Source organism: Jatropha curcas, chromosome 1 (genome assembly GCF_041381405.1).
Source record: "Jatropha curcas cultivar XTBG-Jc1 chromosome 1, XTBG_Jcur_1.0, whole genome shotgun sequence".
Taxonomy (NCBI): Eukaryota; Viridiplantae; Streptophyta; class Magnoliopsida; order Malpighiales; family Euphorbiaceae; genus Jatropha; species Jatropha curcas.
The window spans coordinates 11282906-11299372 of NC_143151.1; the positions used below are offsets into that span (position 1 = coordinate 11282906).

The 16467-nt window shown below is 32.9% G+C and overlaps 1 protein-coding gene across 1 annotated transcript; it reads right to left on the minus strand.

The window, feature by feature from the left end:
• Window positions 1–3795: 3795 nt before the first annotated feature.
• Window positions 3796–8065, minus strand: LOC149499002 (bifunctional nitrilase/nitrile hydratase NIT4A-like). Its single transcript, XM_089725631.1, has 5 exons — window positions 7739–8065; window positions 7469–7648; window positions 7084–7377; window positions 5148–5429; window positions 3796–4164 (listed from the first exon to the last, which is right to left on the minus strand). Exons 1-5 carry the CDS (start codon window positions 7881–7883, stop codon window positions 4013–4015), a joined length of 1053 nt encoding a protein of 350 aa, XP_089581757.1. The 5' UTR covers window positions 7884–8065; the 3' UTR covers window positions 3796–4012.
• Window positions 8066–16467: the final 8402 nt, after the last annotated feature.

Genomic DNA, 16467 nt, shown 5'->3' on the forward strand with positions numbered 1-16467 from the left:
CTAGTTACTAGATTAATTACCCAATGTTAAAGCATGGTGTGCAAACCCGAGATGGATCCCGAGACTATGTCATGCTGATGAACTAACCTATGAATGAATGCTTTGCAAGGCGAAAGATGATGCGATTTGGACCAATGAAAAATGTTTATGTGATTTTGACTTGCCGCTCGGGGTTAAATCCCGAACGTGCCTACGTACTTCCGTTTGAATGGAAGATCAACGTCGACGTAGTTCGATAGGCCTCTTTTAGAGGGCTTTGAATGAGGATGCTTTATGCATGAGTGTGTGTATGCTTTGTGCATTTTGTTTAGGCATTTTGCCAAAGAATTGATTGATTTTTAGGCATTTGATGCCAAAAATGTTGATTTTAATGGCTTTTAGCCAAAAAGATTGATTTAGGCAATCATTGCCAAAATAATTAATTTTAGGCGATTGTCGCCAGAATGATTGATTTTAAAGCTTTTAGCCAAAAAGAGTGATTTAGGCAATTTGATTGCCAAAATGATGTTGATTGGGCGATTGTCGCCAAAATGATTGATTTAAGGCTTTTAGCCAAAATAAGTTGATTAATTTTAAGGCATTTTGCCAAAAGATTGATTTAATTGTAGGCAATTTGTTGCCAAAACGTGATTGATTAAGGCTTTTAGCCACAATTATTAATTAATTGGACTTAAGCCGGATTTGTTTGAAATAAAGGCGATTACACCATAGCTATTAATTAACTAGGTGTTTTAAGCCAATATTGTCGGATTTAGGCTTTAATACCACGATTATTAATTAATCGGGCATTTAGCCTAAATTTATTTAATTGAGGCAATTTGTTAGCCTACTGATGACATGGATGCATTTATGCAGTTGTAGAATTATTAGGAGTAGAAAAGAAGCATGCATGAAGTGCTAAAATTAAATAGGCAGAGTTCAGTTCATGTACCTGATTTAATCGTCGACCGCTTCTTAACTCCAGGTTAAGCTCCTCGTTAAGGGAATTAATTTTAATTTAATTTTAAGTGACCAAGTATCACAACAATAAAATAAAACTAAAATGCAAGAAAGCAGTAAAGAATCGCAAAGAGCGTAGGGAGAAGGAACGTCCGTCAACACAGACTGAGTGTCCCAAAATGGAAGCCCCGGGGCCACTTTTATAGGAAAAATAAACCCCGAGGGCGGTCCTACCCGCCCTCGAGGGCGGGCACGCCCGCCTGGATGGGCGGGCCTGCCCGCCTAATCCGGGCGGGCGTGCCCACCTCTTCCGGGCGGGCGTGCCCGCCGGATTGGGCGGGCGTGCCCGCCCTTACCGGGCAGGCCTGTCCGCCCGACTGGGCGGGCGTGCCCTCCTCTTTCTTCCTTTTTTTTTTCGTTCCGGAGGCTTTTTCGGGAGTTCCGGACCTCCAAAAAATATTCCGGGACCAGTTCTGCGATCTCCGTAATTTTTCGGACATTTCAAGTACCATATTGGCATACTTTCGGTGAATTCCCAAAATGGCCTTCAGTCCGGCCGGACTGTTTTCAGTCCGGAAAAATAGGCTTTCTGAGCCTAAAAATTTGGGTATTCACACAACCTTAAGTTCTGGTTGTAGGACCAAACACAATTCGGTAAAACCAATTGAACAAATTTTGATACGATTTTAATGTTTCAAAAGAGAAGTTCAAATCTGCTCCAAAATAACTAAAGACAAAATTAAATTGATTGAACCAAATTTTAGTTTAATTCTAAACACTAATAAGTTTAGTTTGGTTATTACCTTAAAATTTTCGATTTATTTAGTGTACATTGATTCAGTTCAACCTAAAATTGAATGCCCCATACTAAACCTGTTTTTCATGGATTAGAGTTTATGTACTATTTAGGTGTGCACATGGTTAGGACTGCACATGACCCTTTATAACCCAATCCAACTCGAGCGATCCAACCTAATTCAACCTAATCCGGTGGGTCTAAAGATCTAATGGATTGGGTTGGATTATGGGTTCACAAGATAAACCGGCAGAGCTGACCTAATCCATAAATAAATTATGAATTATTTAGTTGATTTGATTTGCAATTTTGAATATAAATACTAAATTATTTACATATTTAGTACATATTCCCTTTGTTTTTGGAGTATATTATAATTGAAATTAAACACATTATATAATTATGTTACTGAGTATTTTTAATTTTACTAGTCTTTTTTTTATTACGAAATTTAATTTTTCATTGTTGATTATGATTATGATAAATAATGAACATGTTAAGAAATTTAATTTTAATATTGTCATTGAAATATATTTGTAGTTTGTGAAAATTATTGTATAATTAAGATTTTAAATATATTTCTTTTTTTTTTTTACTAATTCTCTTAAAGAGTTGTATTTTATTTAGAAGTAATTTTATTATCATCATTTATTTGACTCGCGGGTTTATATTAAACTTGTACTCGATCCAACCCGTTTATAACCCGCGGATTTATGAATTTAATGGATTGAGTTGGGTAAAAAAAATGATTAATCTGCACATAAAGATCAAATAGTTTAAATCACTCAACCCGACTCATGTACTGCCCTACAGGTGGATGGCCCGTACTAGGTGAATTATTTTGCATATAATTAATACCAAACTAATCAATTATCTAAGTTTGCATTCAAGTTTGAAGTGATATCACAGACTATTCATTGCACATGGAAAATTAAATTCAGTTTTCTTATATGGTTAGAACAAACCATAGGCATCGAAATGGAGTAGTTTAGAAATAAAATATTTTCTTTGTGATATGAACTTGTTAGTATTTGATAAACCGAAAATTTAAGAGTTGAATATCATATTTAATAATATTATGTACTTTTTTTTTTTTTTTGTGAAAAAAGAGAGTTGAATATCATATTTAATAATATTATGTACTTTTTTTTTTTTTTTTTTTTTGTGAAAAAAGAGATTACTGGGTGTTACCTGCCTCGTCGGCTCGTCTCGATTTTAGACACTCCATAGAGTGCACCGAACCCCTGAGTATTGTTGGAAGATGTTGCCCCAGCCCACGACAATAAAGCCTGGCCTAAAGCAGCACATAGCTTCTAAAATTTATAAATTGTGATTTAAAAAAAAATTTCAAATTATTTTAAAATCCAAGTATTTGTTATATTTAATATAAATTTTAACTTATAAATTAATTGCAAAAGTTTTAACTTATTTTAACTGTATTTTAATTTAGATAATCAAAATAAATAACTTATGGATACCAAAAAGTGTGAATCTTCAAATATTAAAATAGTTTTGCTATATATTAATTTAGAAATGTCAATTAAGTGTGCCTTGATTGATATTTTCACTTCTGTAAGGAATAAGAAGTCTCAAATTTGACTCGATTACCCATGTCTTGTAACTTGCGATGTTATTTCGATCCATTGCGCTCCAATGAATAATAAAAAAAACATTAACTTAGAAACATATATGAATAATTGATGTTGATAATATGTCCGCTTCATATTCATCAAATATAACTGAACCAAAAACATCAAATACTACAGGACATATGGGCAATTTAAGGCGGGTCAACCACTCATATTTCCTTACTAAATGTTCATTGCTCAACAACAAGAACTGGCACAACCAATGAATTATTATTTGCACGGTCCACCACCAATCCCAAAACGAATGGATCATATACATCTGATCTGATGCTAAATGCAATGCACAGTCCAAGCACTCCATGCTGGTGAGGATCAAGACACATGCAAACATTTACTCAGTTAAAGAAAAAACCAACAGCAGAAGGATACCAGAAAATTTCAAGGACTAGAATGACAAAGGGAAATTTCAAGTTGCAGAGGGTCAGGAACTGTTCAGGTGGATTGAGATAGTAAAAACAAAAGATCAAGGTATTCTTAAATGAAGTTTGAGCTAATTTATCATTATTATTTACATCCAATAGCCAGAAGAACACAAGATGCATTTCATGCAAGAAAACGCTTACGAATAAGATTAAGATACAACAATGCCCACTTCTCGTGAAAAAGTTACCGGTTGATAAGGAGGCAGCTATTTGTGAGAGTCTTCAATCTTTGCAGTTGCTGATGTGAAGGTAACTGCATTTGTTGGATGGTCTTTTACAGTCAAGCTGAGAACTTCAGGCCTTGAGTAATGCCCAACCACATCAAAGTCGAACTTAGCCCGCGGTATATCTCCAAGATCTATGTATGATTTATTACCATTGAAATCAGAACTCCAGTATAATAAGGAAAAACACAACTAAAATCAACATTATACCTGTTCAAGCAACATTAAGCTCGTATAGGAGGATATGAAGACACGGATCCCCTCAATCATGAGCCACCAAGGTACATTTATATTGACATGGAACTTGTAGACAGATACAGACAGACATGGGGTGGAATTGCAATACAATTAAATCAAATTTTAGACATCCATAAAAGTTTGTGCCTGAACATTCAACGCCCAAAGTGATAATGAACTGGATAGTGATAGAGACTGGTCCAGAAATGAAAACCCAATTTTGAGTCAAATAGTGATAGAGATTGTCCTCTTTAACACTTCTTTTTTTTCTTTAAATGAATCATCTTTTTAATCTTTAAAACGTTAACTTCTGTTATTATAATTAGAAAAGTAAATTTCGTAGTATTGTAAAAATTACAAAATCCTGGAGAACTACAAAGTTCCCTGGACATGTGAATACAACTATCCACATTCCCTTAAAAAGTCAGGAAAACTGGAGAGCGACAAATAGTGAAATGAACAGAGTAACAGATGTGGTTTGTATTTCTTTCAAAATACTTCTTTCTTAACTTGAAGAAGTTGAATTGTAGAAACCATGTGATTTCCTGTTTCCAAACATGAAAATGGAGCATATAGAATTAAATTGCTTCAAATATTGTCTCCAAATACACCAAATGTCCAGTGAGAAGAAAGGATTTAGCATATGGCAAACAATGCAATCAGAACAACCCTTGAATGTCAGATGAAAATACCAAGTTTGCAATGGCTCATTTTTCCTCTTATTTTTGTCCATGTTTCAATTCAGAAACTTTATTTTAAGACATTTTGAGAGTATATAATTCATTCATCTTTCAAACACAAGGATACAGAATCCACATTGTACTGCAGACATTATGCAGACAGTTTAAAAACATATAAACAGCATAAGAAAGTAGCATACCTAGGTCTGCTGAGATCAGTGCTTCCCCATCAAAATTGGGTCCAGCTAAAACAGTCCCTAAAGGAGATATTATGGCACTGCCTCCAGCACAGACAACAGAATCTGGCGTGAGTTCTTCTTCTGTGCCAGCAAATACATACTCTGGAGGAGGTGGGTAATCTTTCCTCCGGCAGAATTGATTGGCAGATAGCACAAAACATGAACCCTCAAGAGCAATGTGCGTTATTGTTGCTTGCCAAGTATTCCTAGCATCAGCAGTTGGTGCACAATATATTTCAACACCTATAACATTAAGTTATCACAAATTAAGATAGAATGGTAAATATTTTATAGGGAGAACACAACATTCTAATTCTAACCAAGCAATAATGTTATGTAGATCATAATCATCTGCCAACAAAAATAAGGAGGTATGCTTTCAACAAAAAATACATTCGTCCAAAGCCTTAAATTATTAAGATCCATTATATGGATAGCCAATCACTTAACAGAAAAAATATAATAATATTATTAATAGGCTGCATTAGTTTCATTTGATCCAACTATATACAAAAGCTACACAAAAGTGGATAGATGGAAATGTGGCATTTTGCTATACTTAATACAATACAAACAATTAGTGCATCTGCAGGCATGGACCTCAGCTGCCTGATACCTCTGTACTTCAAAGAGCAACACTAGAGCAATGCATAGGCTCAGGAGAACAAATGGCTGATAAACATGTCAAAAAAAATCTTAGGAAGTAGCCTGTACAGAAAAGAGAGACTGCATAATATTAATATGAATATAGAAAAGATCAAAGCTAATAACTAAACCAGGACACTGCAAAATACTAATTAAACTTCTAAATTAGTTGCACCAGATCACAGTTCCAAACTGTCACTGCCAGCAAGGATTCACTGCTTATATTCGGTGACAGAGCTAGGAATTAAAGTTTAGGGGAGACCAAAAAGGATATCAAGAGTTAAGGGGGGTGAAATTGAAAAAACTTACTATTTCAAAGGGTAAAATAAAAAAATTTCAAAATTTTATGGGATAATTCTTAAAAAAAAAAAAAGTTAGGAGGGTAGGGTTAGGCATGACCACGGTTCCAAAACCCCCGATTGTGATTTCAAAACCGCAGGTACCTGTTACAAAAAGGCGGAACCGGAAAAAGCAGTTTTAAAGACCATCTTGGACCTGCCAGTTTCGCTTTTGTTCCGGTTTTAAACCGAAATTAGATAATAAATTTCGAAGTTTTTAAAATGCTTTTTTAGATTTATAACTTGAATAAATAATAGTAAATATTACTATTGAAAAAAACTAAACCAATTTAATAAAAATTCCTAAAAGTTACTTTAAAAATTATAATAAAACAAAAAAAAAGTAGGGAGTTTCTTTAAGAACATATTTTTCACGGTTTCAAACCGAAACCACTAAAAAATGAAGAACTGGAACCAAACTAAGTTCACGGTTTCAATTACGATTTGGAACCAGAATCATTGACCACGGTTTAATGCAGATTTGACTAGTTCGGTTTCAATTCGGTTCCAATTTGAATCCGAACCGTGGTCATCCCTAGGCTGGGCCACCCATGGCTCCCTAGCCCCGTCAATGCTTATATTAAACATAGGCATGCAAATACTGGCAAATGGTACAGCAAACATTAATCAGATGCCTAGAAAAATGGCAACCTGAGTACTTTAAACATAAGATACACACATGCAAATAAAAAGGCTCAAATTGGACAATGAAAGAATACATTCAGAGAAACACAAATGAGATCCAGAGAGAACTATGAGTTATATCCTCAAGCATCATGAAGAAGAGGAAGATAAATTCATAAACCATGCAATATTAAAATTTCACAAACAAGAGCAAATACTTATGCAAGCTTTTGATAATATACATAAGAAGGTAATTGAATTGGTTTTTCTTGTTAGAGGAGCTCACTTACCTTTACCATACATGGCTGTCCTCAAAAGTGGCATTCTATTTTCCCAACAAATAGCACCACCAATTTTTCCAATTGGAGTGTCAATAACAGGAATAGTTGATCCATCCCCAAATCCCCAAACTATACGCTCCATTGCTGTTGGCATGAGTTTTCGGTGCTTCCCCAGGTACTGACCTTGGGAATCAAAAAATAATATAGTACAATATAGAGTATAGCCATCCCTCTCTATCACACCCATTACCAAATATAGCTTATACTTTCCGGCCATTGCTGCCAAGCGATCCACCTCGGGACCTGAAATTAGGTCAACAGACTCAAGCTCTTTAATCCCAGTTTGAGGGATACATATCAAGAAAAGCAAGAAAGTTGGTTATTAGAGCAATACCAGGTACATCAATGGCTGAAGCATGATACTTGCGAAACTCCTCTCTACCTTTGGATGTTCTAAATCCAATGGATACACCAAAATTAGATCCACGAGGGTAACCTCCGACAAATGCTTCTGGAAAAACAACCAGCTGGGAACCATGACCAGCTGCTTCTGCCAATAATCGCTCAGCCTTATCTGTATGCACAATTAGATATCAGAACGCGCACAATTCCAATTCTAAAGTGAACTGCCAAATTGAAAGATAAAGATGGGCAAATTACGCACCAAGAGTGGCGGCAGTGTCGTAGAAGACAGTAGAGGCTTGGACAACGGTGGCTCTGACAATTGGTGCAGAGGAGTCGCCTCCCATGTCCACCTCAGCGAAAAGCGGAGCATCAGATGATGGCTGCGTCGTTGGGACAAGCGCCATCTGGTCTTTAGTGGAGTGGTTTTGGTCAATCGTAGATGGTACTAACGGCTGCCGAGCGTAATCAAAGTGACGGTTTTTGCATGATCGTCAAAACTTTTTCTTTAGATAGAATAAGGTCCAGAGATTTCTAGTATTTTCAAAACCGGTCTTACGCTTTTATTCATTTTGTTTTTAATTTATACAACATAATTTTTTTATAATTTATATAAGTATGTGGAGGTGGGTGAGAAGGCTTCGGATCAAGTTTTCACATGTTAAAATGGGAAGAAGCAGTTGGTTGTTGCCGCTGCGTTTGTCGCTGTTCTGCAATTTATGGATTTTTATGTTTATGTGAATAACAAAATTTTATTTTTATTTTTAGAGGCAATTTAACTTACAGTAAATAGTTTTGGCACAAGTTGTGCCTGGCTTAGCTAAAATACGGTTGGGGTGAAAGGACAATAATATTTTTGGAGAAATTTAAGCAGTTTGTCTTTTTTTTATGTGACTTATTGCTAGTGATGTGATGATGCAATATTACAGATGTCATAATTAACATTTAAACCGATCAAATTTTTTAAAGACCGTCGCCGCTGGTCACTATACATAGTGGCCGGAAAATTGAACCAATTAATAAACTTTTCCATTATGCATCCAAACGATTAGAATTTCATGAGAATCTTAGTTGTGTTATTAATTTCTAGAAATTTTACCAATTGCATTAAAAGCCGCAAATTTTGTCAAACTCAAATCTAAATTTTAAAATAATTTCACTAAATCCTTAAATCAATACAAAATCAAGTTTGATTCATGGAAAACTATGAATTCACACGTATCTCAACAAGGATTATGGTTGGAATCGTAAAATCCAACCGGAAAACTCAAAAATAATAAAAAATAAGAATTTCTTAACACGAAAAAATAGAAACTCAATCGGTCAAAACGGTGATCAGATGTAGGCTTACTGTAAGTGGATGAGTATTTTGCTACTTGTTCTGATTAAACGGTGGCCGGAGTTCAATTGGATAAGGAGAGGCTTTAAGCCTCTTTCATTTGATGTGAACAAAGGAGAGGAAGAAGAAAATGAGATTTTTTTTTTTTTCTCTTCTTAAACTATTTATAGTTCGATTTGGTTTGAATCATAAAAACCTTAATTTCTTTGGTTTTCTAATGGTTTAACTTGTATTATAATTAGATTAAACCAAAAACTAAATGCATTAATTGACTTGACATATTTTTTTTAATCGTTGGAAGACTTTCTATATTTATTGAAATGATGACAATTTAAAAAACAGACTAATTAATTAAATTGAGATTGAATACCTCGCGCGCGCGCGCACACACACACACATATATATATATATAATCGATGTCAAAATATTTCAAATCATTGAAATATAATTAGTCTTTTAATTACTAATTAGTATGAGTCCATATAATAATAATAATAATAATAATAATAATAACCATTTTACCATAAAAACAACGTAGTTTTGATGACGAAGTTTAAATCAATCTTTAACCAAAACTATGTCATGCAAACTACGCTAATAATCATTCCCATTCTAATTTTATCACAGTTATAGACATTGTAATTATAACTAGCGTTATAATCAAACTTAATACTAAACTCTATTATATGATTATAACTACTATAATTATCATTATCATTCTAATAGTCTGTAATTATAGAATTTCTAGTTATTATTATAAAATTAATCAAACCTATTCATTCTAACAATATTTTATACCAGTATAATTATAATTATGATTATTATAATTATAGAACTATGATCAAACTTAATACTAACTTCTATTACATGATTATAGCTATTATAATTATCATTATCATTCTAATAGTACTATAATTATAGAATTTCTAATTATTACTAATTTAATCAAACCTATTCATATCCTTGCAATATTGTATACTAGTATAATTATTAATTATTAATTATTAATTATTAATTATAGCCAAACAAATTAGTTAAAACGGTTCTCTTTAGTAATACTAGGCATTATATCTACTAGGTATCATAATGCTAAGTATAATTACAATAATAAGAGGACTAATAATCTTATAGACAAATGAATAATACAAATAGTACTAATATGCAATATTGCTAGAATACAAAATAGGTTTGACTACAAACTAGTGATATAATTATATCACTATTAGAATGATAGTGGTAATTATAATAGTTATAGTCGTACATTAAAGTTATTATAGTATTAAGTTTGACTATAATAGTAGCTATAATAGAATAACTATAATTATGATACAATTAGAATTTGAATGATAATTAGCATAAAGTGATGTAGTTTTACTTGTGGGTTGATTTAAACTTCCTATATCAAAAATACGTCATTTTGATAACATAGTTATTATTATTATTATTATTATTATTATTATTATTATTATTGTATGGAATAATACGGAAACTTTGGATTATGGGCCTACTTTTAGGCATAGCATTAGAAGATCTTAACTATTTTATAAAGATAGACTGTCATTCCCGAGATGTGGTGGGCTATTCGAAGGTGTCTCTCGCAAGAGCAGCTCCCATTTCCTACAACATTAGTTGCACTAAAAAAAATCGACAATTAGCAACCAATGAAACAGTTGCTAATTTTAGAATAATCGGTCACTAAAAAATAATCACTTAGCATGCCAAAAAGCTTTTACGCTGCGGAGTTCAACGCTTCCTCCATGTTTACCTAATCAAATTATGGCTTGACAACATCAATTACCATAGCATTATATTGCAATTGCGTTTGACTGAAATTGCGATACTTGATTGGCCGATGATACACCAAAAGACCGACTGGGACCACTGCTAACCCGAGGCTGACCATGATGTATCCATTCATAAACCATTCTTGCATAAGTGAAGCTTAACTGTGTCGACATCAAAGCTCTGTTTTGGTACTTCTTATGCTTATATGGACACCTCAATTTGCTACCATCCATGCAACTCGGATTAGCTACTGCAAATTGTACAAATGATTCCAATCCATCCAAGAATTCTTTCCTTAATATCCCGTTCACCTCGTACCTCTGATACATCCATTCACGATCGAACCTTATTTTCTAAGCCATATTTAAACACCATGTTGGTTAAGGATATAAATGATGAAATAAATTTGAGTAAATACTAATTAAATACTAATTTCAAACTCAAAAGTTACATTTGGTACGAACCTAGCACATTTAGAAATATCTACTTTAATAGTCAACATGAAATAACTCATTTACACTATACACCTGCTATAATTTCAGCAATATCTCCCCATGGTTCTCCAAATGCACAATTAATTTGGCTTCATTAAACGCCACTGTGCATCTCGAGAACATCATAAGGAGATACAACAGAAATTATACTTAGTGAAAGCAATAAAAGTTTATCGTTTTCACGCTTTTTCTACTGATAAATATTCCTAAACTGTCCACCTTGGACAATTCAATGTCTTCTCTTCTATACGGATGAGAAAGACATCAAACGTGCAACTAAGGTTAACTAAAACTATTGATTCAATCCTAATCATTGTCTTAAGTATCATTAAGGTTTTTTAAGCTGTCCGAACTACATACATTATGCATCATTAATTCTAACTCTAAGGATAAATTTTGACACCATTTCCCCTATAAAAGTGTAAAGCCCATAGTCAAACGTTTAAGAAAACAATTCAATAATCTAACAACATCCTCCAATAAATTCATAGCCACTACTAGGCCTCCAATTCAATTCATTCATACTCCACAATCCAATAAGTAGTAATTATCCCATTCAATTCTATAATATACAAATACATAAGTATATCATTCAAAATCAAAGTGAGGCAACGAAAAAGTTTAAATTCTGATGAAAGTTTGGTAGAGTCTCCCCTAAAAATAGGAATTTAACCTGTGACAAAAAATAATGTATTCACACAGCCTTTCCATCAGGCAATCAACCAAAACTCATCCTATCCACCGGTCATTACAATCAAGGAACAAATATTATCAAAAACTAATTAACAATATAATTGTTAAATATTAACCAAAATGGATTAACAATTATCAAATAATATTAACCAAAACTAATCTAATGAACAATAACTAAACTAATGTATTAAATGAATTACTAAACTAAATTGAGTAAACTAATTATCAAACTCAATTAACTTAATTAACTAAATTAAGTTAATTATCAAAGTTCAATACTTAACTAAACTACTTAATTACTAATAAACTAAACTACTTAAGTAAACAAATTATCAACTAAATGAATTACTAACTAAATTAACTAAACTAATAATGTAATTAAAAACTAAAACATATTAAACAAATTATTAAACTAATTAAACTAATTAACCAACTAATCAACTACTAATTAAGGTAATAAACAAATTCCTATAATTCTCACCTAAACTGAATTTATAGGTAATGATAAAATAATTAATTGAACAAAAAATATATAACTAACTGAATCATTTATAAATATATATTAACTAATTATAATCAATAAAATCAACTAATTAACAAAACTAAATCACTCTAAATTATTAAAACTAAACAAACATTAATCACACATCCTAAATAAAAAATTAAACTAGTGAAATGAAAGATCTAACACACATATATTCAAAAAAACACATGGTATTTATCAATAAAAAGAAAAAAAACACCAAACAAAAATAAAAACCCAACTGAAAATTTAAAAACATCAAGGAACAGTTCATAGGGAGCGTACCTGCGCGAAAGTAATCTCTGGCATCGATTTTCGGCGTTCTGCATTGTCTCGGAGTAGCAGTCGTCTTCCTTGTGACGGAGCGGCGACAGAAGAGAAGAGAGAAGAAAAGAAGAGGGAGAAGGGGGTTTGTCGCGCGAGGAAGAAGACAAAGGTTTTTAATCTTCTTTCTTTTTGCGACCGATACGATATAAATAATCTGTCCCTTAAAGTCTGACATGGCATATATTAACTTAAACTGCAACCTTTGCGACTGACAACAATCAGTTGCAATCTACTAGTGGAAACACGGTCGCCAACTCGTCGCTGATTTGTCGCGCACTACATGGCTAGAATTTTCACACCTAAATTTAGTGACCGTTATACTATTGGTCGCTAAACGGTCGTTATCCGTCGCAAATCATTCGTAATTTTTTACCCACCAAAAAAATTCTGTGCAAAAAATATCTGTCACTGTCCTTCGCAAATCGATCGCTATATAGCGATCGACTCTGGGCGGTCGCAGATATCGGTCGTCGTTTCCCATTTTTTTTGTAGTGTTGCTTTCTCAACAAGAGATTTGATCCTCATCACAGTCGAGTCAAGGCTGCTGCCCAAAAATGAACCATGGAAGGAGCCCATAGATGGTACGCCTATAATAATAATAATAATAATAATAATAATAATAATAATTATTATTATTATTATTATTATTATTATTCTTATTATTATATGGAATAATACTAGCTAGTAACTAAAAAGACTATAATTATATTTCAATAATTTGAAATATCTTGACATTGATTAATTATTTATGCTAATTAAAGTATTGAATCTCAATTTCATTAATTATTCTGATTTTTAGATTGTCATCATTTCAATGGATATAGAAAGTCTTCTCACGATCAAGGAAAGTATGTAAAGTCAATTAATGCATTTATTTCTTAGTCTAATCTAATCATAATACTACAAGTTAAACCATTAGAAAACCAAAGAAATTAAGGCTTTTATGATTAAAATCGAATCGAACTCTAATGAGACCAAACCAAATTATAAATAGTTTAAAAGGAAAGAGAAAGTCTCATTTTCTTCTTCCTCCCCTACTTTGTTTATGTCAAATGAAAGAGGCTTACTACCTCTCCTTCTCTAATCGAACTCCGACCATCGTTTAAAGAGAATGAGATGGTAAACCACTTATAGTAAGCCTATATCCGGTCATCATTTGGTTGATCAAGTTCCTATTTTTGCAGACTAAGAAATTTAACTTTTATTTTTCTTAAATTTTTCGGTTAGGTTTTGCACTTCTAGCTATAATTCTTATTAAGGTAACTTTGAATTCATAGTTCTCTATAAAGTAAACTTGAGTTTGTGTTTAGTCAAGGGTTTGGTGAATCATTATGTCAATTAAAATTTGAATTTGAGTTTAGGGATTTGGATGAAATAGATAAAATTAATAAAAATTGATAGCACAATTGAGGACTTCATAAAATTATCATCATTTTGATATATAGTTGGGCAAGTTTTTAGGTTGGTTCAATTTTTCGGCCACCATATACGGTGGTTAGCATCAGTCTGGCGACAGTGGCAGCAACAACGACAATCATTCATCTTGGTTTGATAATTTAACTTGACCAGGGCAAAAGTCTTTCTCACTTCTCTCCACTGAAAAATAATTAAATATATTAAGGGCATTATGGACATTCAGTTTTACTATATATAGGATGTGCTAGGCACAACATGTGCCATTTAGCACGACTCTTTAACTTAATAAATGTCAGAAATTAAATTTCAATATTTGTTAGAAACCTTTAAATATTAGGAGAATGTCATTTTTGGTCAAAAATAAAATGATGAAACCAAACTAACCTTAACAAGTCCACATCGTTCCTAAAAACCTCTCACATAAAGCGTCACCTAAAATAGGAAATCTCCTTCAATAAAGAGAAACAAGACAATACTCTAAACTCACAAAATCCTATAATTGGAGGCAAAAGTTCTAAATGCTATTTTCAAGCAAACTATATAATGAAATTTCTATTTCATTTCAATAATCGAATAAACAAACAGTAAAACAAAACTTAATTTTCCAATTAAACGGTAAATATGGTATAGATATATATTAGGCAACTAGTTATTTCTAATTGTAATTTATTTTTACTACTGATGTAAAGCACTTGCTTAGTATATGTAAAGCTCTTGCTTAGTATAAAAAAGTTGTTGGTTAGTTAAGGCAACTTGTTAGCTAGTTAAGTGAGGCGATTTTTGATCTTTGTATATAAAACCTTTACTACTTATTAATGAAAACTAAGCTTCATTTTCCTCATCACTCTCTATTTGTAATATGGTATCACAACACTCATAGCTTCCTCTGTAAGTTTTCTTTCAGTTTTTCATTCTAGTCTTGATATTTTCTTGAAGTTTCCTCCACTTTCACGTCAATTTCTTCATTTTCTCTATAATTGTTTCCTTGAAAATGACAAATAAAGCAATTGATCATCTTCAAAACCCTTCCAGTCCATATTTCTTGCATCCAAATGAAAATCCAACACTAGTTCTCATCTCACCTCCCTTAAATGGCTCCAATTACCATCCTTGGGTAAGAGCAATGAAGATGGCTCTTGCCTCTAAGAACAAATTGGCATTCATTGACGGAAGCTTAGAATAACCTTTGAAAACTGATTCTATATGTTCTACTTGGAAGCTTTGCAATAGTATGGTAATTTCAAGGATTTCTCACTCAGTTACACTAGAAATAGCTTAGAGTATTCTCTAGTTAGACAAAGCCTTTGAGGTTTGAAAAGATCTTCAAGATCGCTTCTCCCAAGCTGATTTGATTCGCATTGCAGATCTACAAGAAGAAATATATAATTTTAAGCAAGGTGAATTATCAGTAACTAATTATTTTACTCAGCTGAAAATTTTGGGAAGAATTGGTGAATTTTAGACCTTTACCTTCTTGTCCTTGTGAAAATCCTTGCTCATGTGCTGTTGTTGGTGTTTATCGTGATTATCTGAACAAGGACTATATGATTAGATTTTTGAGGTCGTAATTATCAATTTGACAATGTTAAGACTCAGATTTTATTGCTTGATCCTCTACCATCTATAAACAAACCTTTCTTTAAAGTTCTTTAGCAAGAGAGACAAAACTCTCATGATTTGTAGACAGAAAGTAAAGTTTTATTGAATAGAGCAATTCCTAGATTTTCTCCTCATCCTGGTAGTTTTGTTTCTCCTAGATTTTTTGGTACTTGTGGTCATTCTCCTAGACCTGGTACCTTCCAATCTACAGGTTTTGGAACCTTTTCCCGACCACATTTTTCTGGTCCCAATGGCTATGCTAGAAATAATGCTGCTCCTGGTAATCCTCCAGTTAAAGTCTGTGGTTATTCTGGTGGACTTAGACACTCTGAAGATGCTTGTGATAAGAAATATGGATTTCCTCTAGGTTTCAGGTTTAAGTATCCTCCTCCTGCTATTCATGTTGTTTAGTCAGACAGCTCTATTCTAGTTTCTGCAGATATGTCTCAGCAAGATTTGTCTTACTCTACTGACTCTCAATTTCTCACAAGTCAGTTTATGGTGATGGATTACTCTCAACTAGGGGAGTCAAAATGAGTCTAACACGTGAACACAATTCGCGTAACACGGGAAATAAACAGGTTAGGGTTGAGGTTAAATGAGTTCATATCATAAATGGGTCACCCATTTATCACATGAATATAAATGTGCCATGTCGTAGGTTGACACGCGGGTTAGGCAAGTTACTTGTTTATTTAAGAGTAAAGAGGTAATTTTAATGTTAAGTATAAATACTCCCACTAAAACATATTTCACTACAAAAAAAACGGCATTTTGCGACCGACCAATCGGTCGCAAAATTACAAAAATCGGTC